At 42.6% G+C, this 20,477-nt stretch overlaps 2 protein-coding genes across 15 annotated transcripts; one reads left to right on the forward strand and one right to left on the reverse strand.

Moving 5' to 3' along the window:
• Nucleotides 1–1,702: 1,702 nt before the first annotated feature.
• Nucleotides 1,703–6,627, reverse strand: galk2 (galactokinase 2). The gene is made up of 10 exons (XM_040162171.2): nt 5,049–6,627; nt 4,872–4,960; nt 4,574–4,697; nt 4,405–4,498; nt 4,172–4,318; nt 3,870–3,968; nt 3,502–3,654; nt 3,110–3,320; nt 2,459–2,660; nt 1,703–2,297 (listed from the first exon to the last, which is right to left on the reverse strand). Exons 1-10 carry the CDS (start codon nt 5,096–5,098, stop codon nt 2,090–2,092), a joined length of 1,377 nt encoding a protein of 458 aa, XP_040018105.2. The 5' UTR covers nt 5,099–6,627; the 3' UTR covers nt 1,703–2,089.
• cep152 (centrosomal protein 152) lies at nt 6,290–17,842 on the forward strand. 14 transcript variants are annotated; one of them, XM_040162164.2, is made up of 29 exons: nt 6,290–6,727; nt 6,904–7,018; nt 8,597–8,706; nt 8,813–8,873; nt 8,970–9,290; nt 9,525–9,684; nt 9,865–10,005; nt 10,161–10,300; nt 10,638–10,838; nt 10,922–11,069; nt 11,208–11,299; nt 11,395–11,558; nt 11,672–11,873; nt 12,173–12,277; nt 12,365–12,495; nt 12,590–12,718; nt 12,802–12,916; nt 13,203–13,388; nt 13,470–13,730; nt 13,912–14,043; nt 14,129–14,464; nt 14,699–14,774; nt 14,914–14,973; nt 15,283–15,390; nt 15,464–15,545; nt 15,788–15,870; nt 16,307–16,463; nt 16,551–16,651; nt 16,745–17,842. In XM_040162164.2, the coding sequence occupies exons 2-29, from the start codon at nt 6,932–6,934 to the stop codon at nt 17,368–17,370; spliced, it is 4,515 nt and encodes a 1,504-aa protein (XP_040018098.2). In that variant the 5' UTR covers nt 6,290–6,727; nt 6,904–6,931; the 3' UTR covers nt 17,371–17,842. The 14 variants fall into 14 exon arrangements, with proteins under 14 accessions (XP_040018098.2, XP_040018099.2, XP_040018102.2 ...); XM_040162165.2 differs by having other exon boundaries at nt 15,791–15,870; XM_040162168.2 differs by having other exon boundaries at nt 14,699–14,756.
• Nucleotides 17,843–20,477: the final 2,635 nt, after the last annotated feature.

Below are 20,477 nucleotides of genomic sequence, written 5' to 3' on the forward strand. Positions count from 1 at the left end.
AAAAGACATCAAACTTCAACAGTCGCAGAGATAAGCAGCCTACCTCGCAGTGCCACGGATCTCCGTGTGGAAACCAGTGAGTCCAAAACAAAACAACAGCTGAGCAAGAAAATGCAAATACAAATTTGACCAATTCTGTAAAGATTTTGATTACCGGTCGAAATGATCCTGATATCTTATTTTCATGTGTAGTGTGGCTCTATATATATACACAAACTGGACGCTGCAGTGACTATATAAAGGGTATTATATAACGTTTTCACATTCCTTTTATGTTATGTGACTTCTCTCGACAGATCATTGGACAGATTCAATCGGACCTTTAAACTTCTTTAAACTGGCTTGATAGTTGTATAAGATTAGGTCCACATTGTAAACATGTTAACTGACACGGTTTCCGCACACATACTATAACGCAGAGTAATTGGAGAATGGGCCATTGCTCAACAAAGGACAGTCGTGGCCTTTGGAACAGGTGCTGTGTCGAACTGCACGCTCGGCCTCACATTTGAACTTCTTCAAAAACATTTTTTGATTTAACCTGTGTTGAGTTTTTTTTCGATGACATTTTCCGATACATTTTTAGACTTATTATTTCACGTTTTTTCCCATGACATTTGTAGAACTGTATTTTTTAAACACACAAGGATAGCTTTCAACAGCATTTAAGAGCATTGCTGTAGATCCCACAATGAATCAGCATATTTTGTTGCGTGTTGTACCAAACCATCGTAGGAGATGGCGCCCCATGCAGGCGAATTCCTGGCTGCGGCCTGAGGAGATGTTGTTATAAGGGGAGTTCTCACTCTTCAAACATCCATCCATTCATCCATTGTCAAACCGCTTATCCTGCACACAGGGTCTCGGGGGGGCTGGAGTCCATCCCAGCCAACTTCAGGCGATACACAGGGTACATCCTGGATTGGTCGCCAGCCAATCGCAGGGCTACACAGAGACATACAACCATTCACACATCTACGGGCAATTTAAAGTCCCCAATTAACCTGATCCCCAGAGCATGTCTTTGGACTGTGGGAGGAAGCCGGAGAACCCGGAGAGAACCCACGCAGACACAGGGAGAACATGCAGACTCCACACAGAAAGGCCACTGGGCGGAATCGAACCCAGGACCTTCTTGCTGTGAGGCAACAGTGCTAACCACCACGCCACATGTGTTGTTTAAAAAGGAAATTAAACACACACCAACTACAGTAATATGGCATATAGTTATAGAGTATCAAAATACAGGTAGCTCTGTACATTCAGACACATTATTTGTATTGGTGTAATTTACTGTGCCTGCTTGTACTTTAATGTGTACTTTATTGTGCTTTTTAACAAACTTCTTTTGGCCTCTTGTACGGGAACTTTGTTTTAATTTTCTGTTTTTCTGTTAAGCACTTTGTGACCGTTTGTCTCTAAAAAAAAAACGAATCTCTTTGTTGATTGACCAGAAAGAGTTCAAAGTAATAACTCCCTGGGTGAGGTCTGATATGATAAAAATCCATGAGAGATAAATGCAGAATTTGGCAGTTACATTCGGTTCATTACAACGTGCCCCAGACCACTGAGCCTTGATCAGGACCTTTGTACACTCATTGCTCCGTGACTCACACAACTTCCACAAAACAAAAACCCGACACATTTTAACAGCCAGAAGAAACATGTCTGAGTGAAGCTGCTCCGATGATGACTGCTTCAATTGTACATAGAAATGTTCATTTAATTATTCACGATTTCATGCTCTTGTCAAGTACATTATATTCACGTGTAAAAAGGATAAAGGAATGGACTTCTTTCATACAGTGGCACAAATTAGATGTCATGTTAAGCCAGTGACAACAATGTTCAAAATAAATGTATTACACACACCTTTGTGATTTAAAAAACTAAAAGCATATTTTCCTTTGGAAGAAGCAGTTCTTTACGGTTAGCAATGCTCTGCCATCATATTCGATAACAATAAAAAAAAAGCAAAGAAGTCATCTGTGAGTGCCGTCTGAATCAAACGTAAAATAATAATAATAGTAATATATTCCCCAGCAGAAGTGTATTTCAATGTGTCATAAACACACATGGATAATGCTTTCTACTCTGTGAGGAAAATTGCAGCCCCCCCGCCTGGCTTTGACACAAACAAACTCTGTTTTTCCATCGCTGCTCTGCGTGGATCGTGGAGGTAGTAGGCCACGCTCACCGCTCGTAAGAACGACTCGACCTGCTCAACAGGAACCATGGAAACAGCACAGCCGCCCCAACCTGCTCCCGTCAGCCGGGAGCCCACTGCCCCGGACCTCCTGTCGGGCAGGACATAAAGGACACAGCCGTTAAGTCAGTATTTCAATGACGAAATAGGTTGTTCTTAACTTTTTATTGGTTAGGTATCCGTATCTTCGTTGGCTAATATTTCCATTTCATTCCATCCTCTATATCTGTAATAGCTGTGAGCTGCACTCACAGACAGATGTCCACCAGTGTATCCAGTTCGGGGCAGCTGCACTCATAGAGGTCTCTGCAGCTCGCGTGGCTCTGGTTCATCAGCTCTCCCAGCAGCCGCACGGATTGGGCGGGCTCGGAGTCGCACACGCTCTTAAACGCCAGCACCCGCGAAGCTTCACCGTACACATGCTTGGCTCGCTGGTGCAGCTTGAAATGTGTCACTGAGAAAAGGGAAGAAGGGACGGATGTTTGTCAGGTCAAATGTGTGTTCAGAACAAACATGCTGGTTTTTGAGGATGCGTTATTTGTTGGTCTTTAAAAGGACGCTCACTAATCATGTTTTGAGATTGAAAGAAACGTATTGCCCCTTTTCTATGACAGTCATTTGTCGACTACTACTTATAGACCATTTAAAAAAAAACTAATAATATCAGCTGTCCCAAATCCTCTAAATATAATACATTTACAATGATATGAAAGAGAAACAAGCAGTCTCTCAATTACAATTACATATTTGAGCAGCTTTTTGAAGACAACTAACTTTCCATCCCAATATTTTTGGTCAAATTTGGCATTGTTTAAGATCTCGATTCTTCACAAATCTGTTTCAACGGACGGGACATGATTCAGTCCAGAGATGTAAAAATACACAGACGTTTCTACCGCTCACCGTGCTGAGTGTTGGCGCTCAGCAGCTCTGATGAAAACTGCTCAGCGGTGACACCGAGCTCCTTGCAGATCTCCTCTCGGCTGTAGGGCTCAGGATGCAACACCTCGTCCACCAGAGCCAGCATCTCCTCCAGGGAGGCCTCCAGCTCAGTCTGAACCTGCACCAGCTTCAGCAACCTGCTTGGGTCCAGAGCTCGCGCCTGTGCCAGCATCTGAGCCCAAACCCACATTGGAATGTGAGATTAGTATGGAGATTAGTTTGGCACCAAACTTTAATGCTTTAAAAGAGAACCAATACAGAGGTATTTTGGATGATGGTCATGCCTTCATATAATTGCCAACGTGGGATGTGCTCTCTGTGCGTTTGATTCGATTAATGTTCAAGATATTGACCTTTGTGGCGATTCGACACTCCACCACACGGATGTTGAAGTGAGACGAAGCAGCTTTGTTCATCTCAACGCAGCAGTTGGAGATCACAAACACGGCGCCCTCTGGGAGCTTGACATCAGTCGCCCTCAGAGGCTGGAACTCTATCAGTTTTGCCTGATGGTTGAAAACAAAGAACGGTAATAAAACAAGTGGTACAGGGGTAAAACAAAGCATTATTAGAGTTACTACTTATATAAAGGTACTTTAAACCCATCCAACATACATTTCTGCTGGAAACATTTACTTTCTGAATTAATATTTAGGATGAACAAATGACACTGATTGACTCGCATCACCTGTTTGCGCCAATATAAAATCAAATGACATACAGTTCCTTTCTCTGCCAGGAAAGAGATGGACTGGTCCATGCCGCCTCCCTCTGTGCCAATGTAGCGCTCGCTTTTAGTACAGATCTCAGCCAGTGCCGTCTGGAGGATTTAGAAAATAATGACAAAAAGGGGTCAATTGAACAATTGAAATAACAAACACTCTCTCACATTGACCGCTTGCATTGAAGTGAAGCAAATCACATGTCAGCAATATAGTTTGCTTGTACGGTAGCACACTTTAATATATGCATGAATATACACAGGGTTTTGAAATGATATGCTTGTACCGAAGAGCATTTTACCTTGGAGAGGGACTTTTGATTTGCTTCCATTGTTACGAGCCCGGCGCAGCAAACTAAGGCACTGGAACTGGAGAGGCCGGAGCTCGGGGGGATAGTTCCATCTATGACGCACGACATCCCCGATAACCGAGCACCACCAAGCTTCTCCTGTTCAAAATTACACATGCGGAAAGTGTACTTCGGTTCATTTGCAGGAAGTACCCCTACCTCCCTACCCAGGAGGAATAACTCACCTGAATACCTTTTACTCCACAGAGAAAGTAATAATACCACTTTGGATTCTCTCGGTCTATGGCGATGTCCTCTGAACATGACACGGTGAAATCCCTGCACGCATTGATGATGTGTTTTAAGCTGAACACAGTTAATATTCGACAATGATAACGGGGGCACTAGCCTTACTTGTACTGAGGATTTGTGTTGGCGAGTACGATTGTCCCCGAGTTGTTCACTGAGACTGCTGCCAGGATATTCTGTTCAATGGCCATTGGAAGAACAGCGTAGCCACAGTAATCGATATGCTCTCCTATGACAAAAAAGACAAACAGATTATTCTTTGCTAAAGTTAATCAATGCCAATGAGGAAATAGTGAAAATTTCAGCATTGTCATAATATCTTCTTGCATATTGTGCACAGCGACGTCGGACCAATGTCAAAATGGCACTCCACTGTTTTAAGTCACCTAAATATTGAAATTACCTATTAGATTGACCCTCCCAGGTGCACATGCATAGAATAGAGGAGATTCTCCATACTTTGTTTCGAACGTGTTCTTCAAGTTGTGGAGCCTGTATTAAAACAACGACAATGACGAAATGAAGTAACGTAAACTATCACAGTTGTTTTCTCTCATTGTCTTGTACTACCGCCACTCACCTTTCATTCGAATTAATTCCAGTCTTTGACCTGGGTGGGTTTGAGGCCATTTCCACTGCTTTAAAAACAATGAATTGCTACGTTAAACGAATGTACTACTCCTTGCTATCAAACAGGAGCGTTCACAACTCTCAGCAGATCCTGGAACGGATCAGCTGACACTCATGCGTTGACCCCGGATGCCGAAACGCTGAATCGCGATCGGTTATGACACGCGACTGTGGTTCAGTTTAGTTCCAGTTAGGGGCAGCTGAGCTGATTCTGAAACAGTGGCAAAAACACGGAAGTGCCCGACGGACAGGGGGCGTGGTCTAAGGTATGTCCACGTGCACGCAACGGATCGTAGGACAATGACGTCAAAAGTACGCTCTTTCCGTTAAAAATGCGGGAGAGAAACAACACACACAAAAAGCGTGTTGGCTGACAGGGTTAACCCACTAATGTATCATATGTTTGCTCTGCGAATTGGATTATAACTTGCATTTAAACAAACATTTATTCATTTTATCTTTTAGGTTTTCTTTTTTGGGGAAAAGTGTGTTGTTAAATGATGTAATTTAGGCTGTGTATTAATTTTCCGAATTTTAAGTGCGGGATGATGGAGGGATCGGGGTCCGACCAGATGGTTAAATCACTCGTACTTCACTAAAGGATACTGCCGCAATGGCATTATTTTACCACGAGAGGGTAACATAATATTGGATTTGAAAAAGTTATTTCTATTTACAGCTTACTAGAATATTAGATTTGAGAAATTCTAGGATTTATTTTGCTTATGAAATGAATTAAATAAAAAAAAAAGTAATTAAATAAAATTAATGGACACGTTAGGTATGTGCTGTTTACAGCAATTTGTTTTTAATACCTCAGATTTGTGAGAATTAACAGATTCCAAGTATAGCTACTCTGCTTTTAAAGATTTTAATATTAATTAACGTTTAAATAAGTAACTCATTTAGTTGTATTCAGTTCGTTCGGTTCTTTTGCACCAGTTCGTAAAAAACACCGTAACTACATTTCCCATAAGTCTAGACGCGCTGTTACCATGGAAGCGGAGATAGTTTCTAGTTCCGGGGATAGCGGCAGGGAAAGACAAAATTACAAAATACGTTCTACTGATCATCTTTTCTTTTTTTCATGTATATATAATGAATATATATTTGACTAATAAATGCGTATATGGTGAAATAATGTATATAGTGCATATATATATATAAGAGTAGTCCGTGAGTTCTCTATTAACACACGCAGAGGTTTGGCGCTGATAATGCGCGCGAGTTTCGAAGTGGGCGAGTCTATAAAGAGGACGTCCGACCACCTCGCCAGAGTTTGCTAGCTTTGTAAATGAAATTCTACCAACAACTTTTAACGCCAGTGCTTGGCTGAATTACACGTTAACGGGTACTTAACTTCCCATGTGCGGTGACGAATGTTTGATGAAATGTATTCGCGGCGTTTTTTCAAAGGTTGGCCAGGCGGTTTTTAAGTGTTTTCCGGTCGTTGCTAATATAACCTTATTTACCGCTAAGCTAGCTAGCTAGATAGCTTCTTTTCAATGTAAACAATATTAACGTTACTTAACGTTAATGTGGCAAGTAGTTAACTTAGCTGATAACGTTTCTAAAATAACGGAATACGTAACCCAACAAAAGAAACCTCTGTTCCATTCATGCCGACAGGTAAGCTAAAATCTTGTGTTTGTTTACACCGGTTCTTATGAGTGCGTTTAGCTTTGAGCTAACAAGTTGTGCCTTGACTGTTAACATCGACCATACCAAACGTTAACGTTCTATGTTAAAAGCCCTGGTTGTTCGCGATTTCCATCTTGAGTTTGTTTCTGCACATCTTTTCACAGGGGATCGTACACCATTAGGTTCAGCATCATGTCTATTGATTTTGATAGTGCTGCTCTTCAAACCCAACACGATGAAGAGGAATATGACCCAGAGGACTATGCAAGAGAACAAGAGGTATTAGCCGACATTGTGATTTTCTTAACGGTAACATAATGTACATGTTTGAGCTGTTGTTCGTTTTTAGAATGTTTATGGTGTATATGTATCTATAATATATATATATGATTACACACACAAACAAAACCATCCACCAGAACTATCCATCACGTCTAAGGACCTAATCAAACTATCTAGGGCATGCTTGGATTATAAACCAGTGACATGTGGTGTTTGCAGAGCTGTTGGCATACACACTTATTATAGCCTTAAATATATGTAGAAAAATGTTATTTTCCTTTTTGAGTGTTACATTTGTCAGGTGCTCAGTTGTTTCTCTGTTATTGTTTTTATCTCTCCTGAGCCATTTGTGTGCTCTGCTGAATTTCAAAAGCACCGCCAGCATCTCAGCTAGAAAGGCGTTTTAGTTCTTACCCACGCCTACAACCTGTTGCACTATGAACCTGAGCTGTTATTGGCTCCTTCCAGGTGTGTCAGACAAAACCGGCTCTGTCCTGTGGTTTCCTTACTTTCACTCCATTTAACTTAGTCTGAGAGTCTCAGTCTGTGCTTTGCTTCTCTTGTGCTCGCTGACTAACTGAAGCAAGCAAACAGAATCTTTTAATTCACGTTTTACCAGTAATCTTCAACATGTAAAGGAAAGGGAGGGATTATTTATTCTCAAATGGATTCTATGGTTTCTTTGGTATAGCCTGTTTACACAAGTTGATCAAGTGGGGAAAACATTTGCCACTGGTAATTGGAATGTTTCTGCTCCAGTTAACCTTGCTATATGTTTTGTCTAAACAATGGAGTTCTTTTGGAGAAAAAAAACACCGGAATACCGCAGGGTGCCTCAGCCAACAAAATGCCGTGCACGTTTTGGATGTTTCACATAGACGGTCATCTCCACAGTAAGATTAGTTTAGGAGGTTACCATGTGACTTCACTGCTGAAGCAGAGGTGCCTCTTTAACCTTTGTTAAATGCGTCAGCGGGATAACATGGGTCCTTTGGTTGTGGACACAGTGGAGGATTTGAGGAATATTCATCGGTCCTTGTGGGAAGTAAGTAAGTCTGGCGCTGCTTGTTCTGTCACTCATGGCGGGTTGTGAAGAAATGTCTTTTGGTTACTGATGCAGATTTGAGAGAATCCGTGGTTGTTTATCATTGCTTTGGTTCTCAATTTGATTCTGTAATTAATCCTTTTTTTAGGATTAGCTTTGTTACTGATTAAAAGTGGCAAAATGTCACATTATAACATGACTATTTTTTTTATAACAAAAGACTTAACTAATAATTAATACATGCTTAAAATGGACAAGTATCCAAACAAAAATGTTACGATCACTTAAACCAATGCGCAATGCTTTTATGGGCTACCTTAAGCCATAGTCCCCTGGAGACAATATCATTTTGGCTAAACTTGTTTTTGGATCATTTTGGCGCAAAACACTACAAATATATTCCCTGTCGCATTCTGTGTCTCCAGCTGTCAGTGTTTTCTTTGCTGCCGTTTTTTTCTTACCTGCATCACTTTATTACTCTGTTACCGAGCAACACCAGTGACTCATTTCCATATGCTTTTTTTCCACAGCTACACAAATTGCTCACCGACCTGCCTGATGACATGTTGGAGGACAGTGTAGACTCCTCCTCCCCAGAGCTAGAGTACACTACTTGCAGCCATAAAAACACTGGCAACAGGTAAAACATGCGTTGCCCCTGGCTGACGCTGGTAATCTCAGGTTTGAGATCTGTGGGTCTGTTGTCAACCATTTGTTGTTAAGCTTTATTTTCCCTCCTCACTCAGCCCGCAGTCCGCATGGACTCAGCAATGGTCAGACCACTCAAGACCAACTTCTCATGAACAGGTAGGTAGCTAGTTGGTTTTCAATGCTCAGTATTTGTTTTCTGAACGCCCCAAAAAAACTAAAAACATCCCTATTATCATTAATGTCTTTCTGAAGAAGCGAGAAGTCGGCCATGATCAACGCTCCCACGATGAGTACGCTTACGAGGATGAAGCTGGTCAGAACGATGGACATCACCCACAAAGTGGACCTCTGCCTAACGCCTGGAACCTGGATCATCAGTTCAGCCATGCAGATTATACATACACCAGCATTGGCTCTGAAAAATGCACAGACACCAATGATTTTTCCACCGACGAGAACAAGTGTAAACCGTATCCTCACGGCACTAATAACGCTGCCCCGTTTGATGGGCAAGAAGGACGCAGAGACATCCCAAACTATGGGCATCATAACAACGGCAGAGACCAATTTCAAGTGAGTAAAGGTTCATGTTTGGTCTATTTTTTCAATACGGATGTTCTTGAATTCTATCATACATGTCTTTGAAAATGTACGTCCTTGTGTATGAATTGTATGTACATTTGCCTTTCCTTATCAATACCTTTTCTGATCTAGAAGTCCACCAGTTAGGAGCATGTTGAACAGATTTGACAGTTATTTGAATACAGTAATGTTATCATTTAAAATGTACTGTGCTTTTGTCTTCAGATTTTGAAGTCTAGAGTGTTGGACGGAGGGGTGGATCCGCTCCAGGCCAAATACAATCCTCACCTTCCCGCCCATCAGCCCCAAATGTTTACCTCACAGGCCGTTCAACAGGAAGGTCAATTTGATCATCTACAAAGAGAATTCCTTGACTCGACACAACGTGAGTCTTAGTTTTTTTTTTTTTTGTCTGTTAATATCACCGCCTCAAACTAATGCTTATCCTGGTATTTTACAACATACACCCTCAAAAATTACATTGCAAAATAGTTGAATGTTCCCACAGTTTAAATTAGGGATAAATTATTGATGTGTTGAATCAAAATGTTGTGTTGTGTTGCAGAAACTGCTGATAAAGAGCAGCTTGCCCAGCTGCAGATTTTAAACAAGGCTCAGCAGAGGCAAATTGAGGACTTGGAGCGAAAACTTGAGGATTCAAGGCGTAATATGAGATATATCGAGCATCAGTTTGCAATTGCCAAAGGTGTGTTTCACCCAGTTTTTGCTTTTAAAACGAGGGGTTGGACTGTTTGAAGTTGTTAAAGTTGCTTTTGTATAGAATTCATTAAAGGTAAAATGACTTATCTTATCTTCAGTCTTTCAGCTTGTGGGCTCATGATCTTTATTTTGTATCAATAGATGAAAAAGATGGCCTAGCAGTGAGTCTAAAGGAATCCAGTCAACTGGTTGAACATGCCAAGGAGAGAGACGTTCAAATGCAATCCAAAGTAAAAGCAATGGAGCACCAACTGCAGGTTCTAACTGAGCGAGACCAGGAGGTAAGTTCTGCTGGTTTACTCACTCGTATTAATTGTTTTAAGTTTAATACGAGACAGTCTGCGCAAAAATTGTGTGTGTGTGTGTGTGTATCAGATATATATATATATAGCTAGCGTAGAGGATTTTATTAAAAAACTGTGTCATGTCTATCTGATATGAAATCGCATAAAGGCCTCACTGAAAGGTTTGCTACGTGCTCTTTAACAACGCCAGAGTGTTTGTGCTTGTGTTGTTTTCTGCAACATACAGACATCATTAACATCTCTATTGGAATCTACGATATAAGATTCCTATTTCATTGGTCCATACAGTAGCTTTATTTGGTTTGAACTGCAGAACTTGAAGAAGCAGAGTGTGGCAGAAGCTGCAGTGGACAGCATGAAGCAGCAGATGTTGGAACTGTGTCGCTCTGACACGCTGTCCAGGACGCGGCAGCAGCACGACCGAGACCTGGCTGTCATGAAGGAGCAGCACGAGAATGCAGTGTTGACACTACAGCAGAAGCTGGACTCGACCTCACAAGCTCTGAATGAAAAGGTCTGTGGTGCTTCTGTCTCAGGAGGAATTGGGTCAGTCACCGCTCCATTTACCACAGTAAATTCCTGTATTGTCGTTTTCAGATCGATGTTGGTCAGAGGCTGCGAGAGCAGGTGAAGCAACTCGAGCAGCAGAGAGAAGAGGAGCAACTGGAGAGAGCTCGAGTGGTCAACACCCTCACTCAGCGTCTGGAGGAGAGTCAACAACAATGTGCCAAGCTACTGGAGACCAGTGAGTGACTGTGGGCTTCAACCATCTCCTTGTTTCTTAAGGCTTTGCTGAAAGTACATTGAGAGGAAAACGAAAAGTAGCAACTGTGCCTGTTTTTTTTTAAATTTGCTAAATTCAATCAAATCCTTTTGACTTCAGGTTCAGTGCAGGAGATGAGTCAGCTTCAGATCAGACTACAACAGGCTCAATCGGCCAAAGCGCTGTCTGAAAACATGAACAAAGTTTTGCAGGTTGGATCTCTTCTGTTGCTACAACTCTGAAAACATTACTCAAATAAGATGTACTTAACCCATTTAAACACGTATGTATTTATTTTATTCCAAAGGAGGATCTGGCTGACTTGAAGGAGCAGATCACTCTGTACGAATCGGCTGTGAAACACGGTGTTATTGCAGTGGACCCGAGCAGTGACTGGGAGAACCAGCTGTCTGACTCCTGTGTGGATTTAGGATTCAAAAAAACAAACCGGAAAAATGACTTGCTTCACAGGTACGTCAGGATTATAGAACAGAGCCTTTGTCTTCATTGAAACTGGAAATATCTCTACTCATGAATCCCCACTGCCATTAATCCAAATATAACTTGTACTCCTGTTTGCTCAGTGCTGTCCTGGCTCACATGTCGGACTCCAAGCTGCCCAAAGATGAAGCTTTGCGGCGGCTGCGAGTGGAGATGCAGCGCTGCCTGGGCAGTTTAAAGGGGAAGCGGAAGAAGATAAGTCAGCTGCAGGAGGAGCTCCATCTCAGTCAGAGTCGATTGACCGAGCTGCAGACCCAGTTAGATGAAGCCAAGCTCTGCTCCTCGGTAAGGACTGCCCCCAACATGACCAGAGATGCACTTAAATGTTCCATTGCTGAGCAACGCATTTGAAACGGGACTGGTCAAACGGTTTGGTAGATATTATTCTAGTTCCTGTAGATTCTCCCATCCCATTTCATGCTAATGAAACAGGAATGGGAAAAAATATGCATGGGTTCAGGTACGACACAAACGGACCAGATAGGGATAGAATGTGCATGTTTTAATACCAGTTGAAAAATAAATAAATAAATGGACGCATGAATAAAAGGTGATTTGATTTGAAATAATAATCCTGTTCACAGGCAAGAGAGACCAGCCAGATGAAACATCTAGACATGAATGGAGAGTCTCGGAAGGAGTTTGCGAGACTACTGGAAGACAAGCAACACTTGCAGGAACAAGTGGAGGTTGGTTGTAGATTCATCAAATGTATTGTGTTCATTTTGTTTTTGGACCAGCTACTAAAATCCGGATGTGTTCTATCCAAACTCTAGGTGTTGGAACAGAAGAATATGGAGCTGAAGCAGAGTGAAGAAAAGGTGAAGTCTGACAACTTGGAGCTTTGCATCAAGATGAGGGAGATGATCCAGGAACTCGACCAAGAGAAGCAGGAGTCTACTGAGAGGTAAGGCGAGGAGAAGGAAAATAATACTACGTTTTCATAGTCTTATATTTTCATGAAGAGTGTATCATATCTACGTTTCTGTTTCTCTGTGGAGAGCTGAGCGGATTCATCAGCAGTACCGGGACGACGTGGTGGATCGGGTCAGAACAGAGCTCATGCTCGATCACGATGCGCAGGTTGAACAGCTGACTGCACAGCACCAGCAACTGGTCCAACAGTTACAGTAAGTCCTCTGCCGGGTCGCTGAAAACCGGTATTACATGGGAACCGTGCAGGTACTTAACAGTACTTATTACTTCTTCCCAGGACCCAGCTGTCTGAGGCCAATGATAAGATGCTGGCTGTGCAGGAGTGTTACATATCTGTCTGCAAGGAGAAGGACATGCTTGGCAAGGAGGAGGCTGTGATCAGAGTAAATGAGGTCCTAAAATGTGTTTACAATAACGTTGGACATGGGTCCTATGCTCAAATCATTAAAATGGAGAAATTAACAGATTTGAAAAGATCAAAATACAAATGATTATTTGGAACTGTTCAATGTTTATTATTGTTATGGTAATTGTGTTGATTAAACTGGACCGATTCTATTTCCTAACTGTATAGCTGGCTTCTTAAAAAAAAAAACAGTTTCTCACTGCTCAAGTGGACTTTATCCAACAAGGGATTACCTTTGGCCTGGGAATGATTTGTTTAATTTTTATTCCCAGGAAAAGATGATAGAAGAGCACGGCAGAGCTTTGGAGAAGCTTAGGGCTGAGCTTGAGGCTCAGCATCAGGCCTCAATAAACCAGATCCAAGCTCTGTGGTCCAAAGACAAGCGGACGGAGATCCAGCAGCAGGTGAATTCTCAGGTAGCCTCGGCCAAGGCTGCTTGGGAGGAGGAACTACAAAAGGTACGAGTTCCTGCAGTCGCTGTCCAGCTTCCCCAACTCTCTAAGGGAGATCTCAAAACAGAATGTACTGCCTCTGTGCAGATGGAGAAGATCTGGGGCCACAGACTGGAGGAGGCCAATCGAGCTAAACACAAAGAGACTGCTGAGGCAGCATGTCAGGCGGATGATATTGAGGCCAGCAGTGCGACCGTTACTATGGAGGAGCTCGACTCCAGGCTCAGTGCACAGAAACAGCAGCTGCAGCTGGAGGCTGACAAAGTGAAACGCAAAGCTGTGGAAGAAGCCAGCAAACAAGCCCAGAGAGGGCTACACGAGAAACACCTTGAGGACATGGCCAAACAGGCGAGTTTGTTACAATACTTGCTAGTTGACCAAATGTGCCTTAGCATACTTTTTTTTTTTTTGGAATCAAGCCAATGGCATTACTTTTTAACGCTGGGTTCTTCACACAGTTTTCACCCGTCCTTTCACTTTTTAGATCTCCCAGCTACGTGGTGATTAACAAATGATTATGTTGTTGCAGGTCGAAGGTGCAGTTACGAGGGCCTACAATCGCTGGATTGAGGATTTGACTTCATCAACAGAATACCAAACCGCTCTCCAAAGAGAGAGGGAGAACTGGGAAGCACTACATGAAAAAAATACTGAGCAACGGGTATGATATTACTATAAATGTGTCACTCCTGTCAACGTTTTTTTTCTTTTTGGATAATGAATATTCCTCAATGTAAACGTGCCAGGTGTCCCAGGCCCTAAAGGAGGCAGAGGAGCAGTGGTTTAATAAGCACCAGAACCAGCCGGAGGGGGAAAGCTCTGGAAGGGTGGAGGATCTCCAAGAGGAGGTGGCCTCTCTCCAGAGTCAGCTGGAGCAGGAGAGGAGAGAGCAAGCCACCTTGCTGAAGGCCGAGCTGGCCGGAGCGAGAGCAGCCTGGAACCAAGAAAAACAGGAGATGCAAGAGCAGCGCAAAAAGCTGGAGCAGGCTCTGCAGCAGGCCAGAGAGGATGCCGCCCTCCGTGAGAAGCAGATGGAAGCCAAGCTGCAACAGACGCTGGGGGCCAAGAAGGAGTGGAAGAGTGTGAGTTTTTATTATCTGTCATCTTAAGATGAAATAACTCTGTTTGTAGCTGTTAAGGACAAGTTGCTTTTCTTAATGATTCATTTAGTGTCAAAGGAGAGAAGGTCTACAAACTGAAAAGTGGAAAGAATGTATTCATGGAATGTTGCAACAAGTAGAACCATGTTTAAATAACAACCAGAGAATGTATTGATGAGTAGCTTTTCGCGTTGTACTTTAATTTGTGACCGACAGGTGGACGAGGAGAAACTGAGCCGCGTGTTAAAAGAAACACCGGAGCAGCACGAGAGAGGTATTGACGAAATGCAAAGTATGTAATGTCCCTTATTGACATTGTGAAATCTTTCCACTCAAGTCAACATGATAAGCGTTATTCATTATTTTGTTTACACTATAGCTCAGAGCCTATAAAGAAGACTACGTGACAATAAACTGTCCATGGTTTCCAGGTTTTTTGTCCGAGAGGAAGGAGGAGCAAGTTCGCTGCAGGAAGTGTGCTGAGACTTTAGGTAAAGGGATAATTCACCCCAAAATCGGAAAGACATCTTACCTACCCCTAATTATTGATCTAGTTGCCTCCACTTGGAGATATCAGCTGCCTTGTTCTCAAATAAAATGTGACTATATGGCACTTATCTTGAGTAACATGCTTGTGATCTTTGAAAAGAGAAATTACTGTTGAGTTCGAATTAATATTTTTTACTCTAGTCCCGAAGTACTGGAGAGCAGGCGGTCCTCTCTGCGCCCGATATCTCGGGAACGAGGTAACTCGCTCCAAAATAATCTAGGTTAATAACGGGCACAAACTGTCCCTTTAGGTAAGCTGCAGAAGAAGAACCAGGAGCTCCAGAGGCACTTGGAGAAAGCCTGTCGTCAACTCCAACACACCGTTCGCCAACACAAAACCGACATGCAGCATCTGAAAGGTATTGAATACATCTGAAATGTTTGTTAAACCAGTTAAACAGATCAAGTCAACGATGTATTTGTGTCCTGTAGATCAGCATGAAAGTAACTTGCAAAAGGCAAAGGAGAGACATCTGCAGCAGCTGGAGGAGGTGAAGACTCAGGAATCATCAAGGTTTGTGTTTTTGATTGGATTATATTTTCTTTCTTTTAGATTCTGAACTGAGTTAATTTTTAACGTTAAAATAAATTCCTCAAGCTACACTGTTTTAAGTTGCCTAAAAAAATAAATACACCAATGTCCAGTTTCCAGTCAGTGTTGAGGGGGCAAGGTGCTTTTGATCACCCTAAAAACACCCATTTGATCTTCCGCACTCTATTTTCAGACATTTATGGATTTATTTTTATTGATTACAGAAGTTCTGATCACCAACAAAATGTTCAGCAAGGCCTCAAGGAGATGAAGCAGCAATATCTGATGACTGTAGAAAAGATCCGAGGTGGGTAACGGTTCTGATCTTTTAATATGCCTGTGTGGATTTAAAATATTCTGTAAATATTGGAAGCACCAGAATCCAATGAGGGCGGAGACTGTGCAGACCAAACGTATGTCTTGTGTCATACTATTTCTTGTTTTACGCCCTGGCTTGTGAATCTGATGTAGGTGTATTTGTTAGGTATATATTATAAATTAGTTTATTGACAAAATGTACAAGCACTGCTGTTTTCAATAAACTACTCTAACAAAGACAATATAAATGGCCACGGCGGTCTTTTAATATTAAACTTTAATAGAATAGAAGTGCACACGTCAGTCACAGTCGTCCTGACCGCTGAAGAACCTCTGATGAGGACTGAACCGAATTGAATAATTAGGAGTGCAACTGTACAACCATAACTTTTATTCAACTAGCGTAATGATGTTGTTTTTGACAGGAGACATGCTGCGTTACCTCCAGGAGAGTCGGGAGCGAGCGGCAGAAACCATCCGCATGGAGGTACAGAGGGAGAGGCAGAACACGGCCAGAAAGATGCAGCGCTATTATCTGACCTGTCGGCAGGAGTTACTGGAGGACGCGGGAAAGACGACGGGGCAAGAGGCCACAATTGTCCTGAACAGGTTTGCTCGCTTCACCCGGGCTCCTTGGGCTGATTGTGTCCACCTTTCTGTCTCCTGCAGGGCAAAACAAATGATAACTGCTGCGAGCCAGCTGGCCGGCATGGCCAAAGTGCTGGAGACGCCGTTCAGAAGTAGATCTGGAAAGAGCTACAGTTCAGAATGTGAGTCCTGTTGTGCAGAGATGCTTGACCTTAAATGTTAATTCGGTGGGACTGTGTTTTGTATTGACGGGTGGTTTTGTGGGCTTTGTCCAGGTAGAAACTTGGGTTTCAGTAAGAACCTGCCGACACTTGACGAGCCCCCAGAGATCAGGCCAGAGGAGCGACCCCACAGGGAGAAAACCCTCGCTGACTCGGCGCAGAAACGACCAGCGAGACCCAAACTTTTGAGTCACCAGGACTTCTCTCCACCCGGGAGGGAGGAGGCCTCGAGCGACGCAGGGCTGAAACCCCGAACCGTGAGGGGTAAAAGCAGGGAGCCCCGCGGCCACCCCGACCCCATGCGCCGCAGCGAACCGCTCCTCGCCCGGGATGCCGCCATCAGAGACGGGAAACGGGGCGAGTGGAGCGTGACCCGCAGCGACTCGGACGTGGGTCTCTGGGTCTCCACCCACTCCGGGGGGAGAGTAGAACCGGGCGGGCCCCTCTCTGTCTCCTCCGCTGACTCAGGAGAGTACGGCAACCCGGATGCCTCCGACCTGACCATCTATAACGAAATCACCAAAAAAAGGTCCAGCTTCCAGCACGCGCTGATAAGTGGCCACAGGGAGCCCCCCCCCGGCTCTGAGGGGGAGAAGCAGCACGGAGTTGGTTGCAGGCCTTTCTTCTCAGAGTTGAGGCAACGGCGGCAGGACAGCGGCTTCGACAGTCCTTTGAATTAAATGAAATTAAAGTTTACATGATGTAGAACCTTTACGGTCATAGATGTTTTCTGTGCGCGTGTTGCATTAACATTGTTAAGAAAAGTCTCACGTATCGCAAACAGCACTTATTTACTAGACCGACAAGCGTTTTGCTTCTCTAAGGTTAATCATTTCACCCCACGACGAGAAAGCAAGTGGGGGTTGTTGTTATTGTGTGGTGTTCTATGTGCTAAAGGTCAACAGTCTGCACAATGTAATGTTTATCGTTTGATCCCGTGAGTGACTTTTACTGATGTCTTGCAACCTCCACGAAGTACGAGATCAGGATTCAGGAATATACAAAATTCTGTTTTATCTCTGTGTATCTGCATGTTTTTTTAAATGTTTTAAAATGTTTTCTATTACGTTGGTGAAATGTGCTGTGCATAGATTCTAAATATTAACTTATTGATTTCATTTGTTTTAATAAATCTTATTTTATTGCATATTGAGTGGGATTCATTCATTTCTTATAAAAGTGGCGCCACTTCAGCAAATCCTCGAAGTATTTTCATATCAAGAGATTACTTTTAGTTTCATAAAGTAAAGGCAGCCATACTTCAATTCATTATACTTTCAATCTTAAATTGCATAAGATAATTAATCATTTAAAATTGTAAAAATGTGTGTCTCTCCAGCTATTCTTCTGATGTCAATTTTGTTGGTTGGTAAATTGTGCAGTAAACTTAAGTAATATTTATCTCCCCTTGGTATGATGGCTGTGCTTCTGATAGAAGAATTTTACTCGACACTGGTGTAAAATCACTGAAAAGGGTATTTCTGAAATGCCTCACACACATCAAGGCTACTCAAAGCTTTGCTTCTCCAGCCTTGAGTTCTATAGTCTAGACTCTAATGTGACAGACGGCTCCACTGGTCCCTTCAGGGGAGATTGGATCAAAGAGTACACTTTGTTTACATGTAAACAAATGGACGTTACAACCAGAGTTCCTTGGATTCTGTCCTGATCCTGAATTAATTGACTTAATAAAACTGATCTCTTCATCACAAGAACAGGGGGGGGGGGGTACTTTTGGATGTGCAGCCTTTAAAGGTGATTAACACACCCGGTGAAATGCTAAAAGTCTCCCGAGTCGACCGATAGCCATGGCGGTGTGGGCAGCGTTGGTAGCCGGGCTTCTTTTGGCCTTTTTATTCCGTCACCGGCACCTCTTCCAGGATGCCCGGTTCGTGTGGGGCACATTAAAGAGTAGGAGACGCCTCATGAAGTACGTGCGGTCCAACTACCACCTCATGGACCGTTTTGCGGTACCCCTAAAGTCCTCTTTGATGTGTCAAGCTCCAACATCAAGGGATCCTACATTTCCCAGAATGCATTGATTTAACTACCACATCAACCGGAAATAAGCTCTGCACCTGTTTATTCAATCAATAATGTGTTTAAGTCAGGAACATGTGGTCTTCTGATTGAACCTGCAGGTCAGGAGGGGAGAGCTGGAATGGCTGCTGTTATATTAAGTGATGAACAGACGTTTGAGTCCAGAGGTGTTTTTAAACATGTTGAAAACCTCCTGCCTTCCTACGCAAGGCCACGCTTCATAAGGCTTCAGGTATTTTTATTGTAGTATTTTTTTTTTTTACAAAGCATCGTAAAAAGCATTTTATTTTTCCTCCCCATAACCACTTATTTTATCCTGGTTACAGACCTCCATGGAAGTTACAGGCACCTTCAAGCTTTTGAAGGGGAAGCTGGTGGAGGAAGGTTTCAACCCCAATCAAGTGACTGACCCGCTCTACTTCCTGGATGAAAAAGACAAGAATTATGTCCCTCTTACGCTGGACACATTCAACTTAATTACATCAGGCAAGATCTAAATTTAAAGGGTAATTTGTCGCCTGTCCGTTAAAGGAAACTCCTCCTGCGTGCTCTGTAATGCATCAATGGGCTGCAAAGGGGCGGAACATTTCCAGTAGGTTATTCACGGTTGTTGGGGTCCAGCAAAAAGATATTGGGACAGACCTTTTTTTTTTTTTTCAATCATAAATAAAAGTATTAACTGCAAATTAAAGACCGAACAATAAAAGGTCATTCAAAACTATATTTTAAAGATGTTTGGAATGCAGCACATGCTGTTGTGTGTTTCTTTGTACAGGATGTAGCTGCTGTTGTAAACCATGTTTTTGTTGTTAAATTAAATAAAGTTCTACTCTCCATTGAATTAAGTCAAAAGTGTGGTTTTGTCACATATGACTAGGTAAATGCAATTAAATTACCGCAAAATGTCCAGTTTATTCCACAATTTCTGGAATTTTGCAATCCTAAATAAATCGGTTACCTGTGAAGTTCAGTTTTCTGATTTAGGTAGCTGTGAGCATTTGTACTTAACCGTGTGCAGTAATTTCAAACATATCCCTAAATGTCTTTAACTCTCCTTCAGAGAACTTGTTAGCTTGTTGCAATGAGATGTGAATTCAGTTCAGCTCTGAGCTCCTTATTCAAAAAGTGGCATCTTGCTGTGTCCAACTCTGGTGTATTGAGGCTATTGTCAGTGTAGACTCTGCCTTCTAAACAAAACATGTATTATTGTTTGTTGTTTGGTTCATCCTTCTCTTCAGGGCTGAGAAATCTGAGTCAAATTTATTCAGATATTTCTAGTCAATATTGCTCTTTTTTTATATAATGAAGTCCTCAGATTTATCATTTAAATTGTATTTACGTAGTTTTACATTTCATATTCTTGAAATTGGCTATTTGAAGCCGCATGCCGAGTTCTGGTAATCAGCAATTCCTACAATTATTCTGGCACATACAAAAGAACATCTCAGCACTTGATATTTTTGACCTATGTGTCCGTGCACGCGTGGGCGCGCGTATCATGAATAAGCAGACAAAACACAGCTCAGTCTGAAAGGGCCCATAGATAGATAGATAAATAAAGGCCTTTATATTTCTATGGTCACGCCCACCGCCTGCTCAGGCTGAATATTAGGATTTGGGTTGCCAGTTGCAGTTATGTATGGGATTATTACTTTTGTTTATTTATTCTATATCAGAATACGGTGCCGTAGAATCATCCAAATTCACCATCCGTTCTGCTGCGGGCACTTCATGTCCTGTACAAAGT

Source organism: Gasterosteus aculeatus, chromosome X (assembly GCF_964276395.1).
Source record: "Gasterosteus aculeatus chromosome X, fGasAcu3.hap1.1, whole genome shotgun sequence".
Classification (NCBI taxonomy): Eukaryota; Metazoa; Chordata; class Actinopteri; order Perciformes; family Gasterosteidae; genus Gasterosteus; species Gasterosteus aculeatus.

Coding starts and splice junctions, on each gene's coding strand:
- galk2 (XM_040162171.2), bottom strand. CDS start 5,098: ATGGCCTCAAACCCACCCAGGTCAAAGACTGGAATTAATTCGAATGAA. Junction 2,661..3,109: donor GAGCGCCAACACTCAGCACG/GTGAGCGGTAGA, acceptor CCCTTTTCTCAG/TGACACATTTCAAGCTGCAC. Junction 2,298..2,458: donor ACACTGGTGGACATCTGTCT/GTGAGTGCAGCT, acceptor CCTGCCCGACAG/GAGGTCCGGGGCAGTGGGCT.
- cep152 (XM_078083260.1), top strand. CDS start 6,932: ATGTCTATTGATTTTGATAGTGCTGCTCTTCAAACCCAACACGATGAA. Junction 11,300..11,394: donor ACATGAACAAAGTTTTGCAG/GTTGGATCTCTT, acceptor TTTATTCCAAAG/GAGGATCTGGCTGACTTGAA. Junction 16,652..16,744: donor AAAGAGCTACAGTTCAGAAT/GTGAGTCCTGTT, acceptor GGCTTTGTCCAG/GTAGAAACTTGGGTTTCAGT.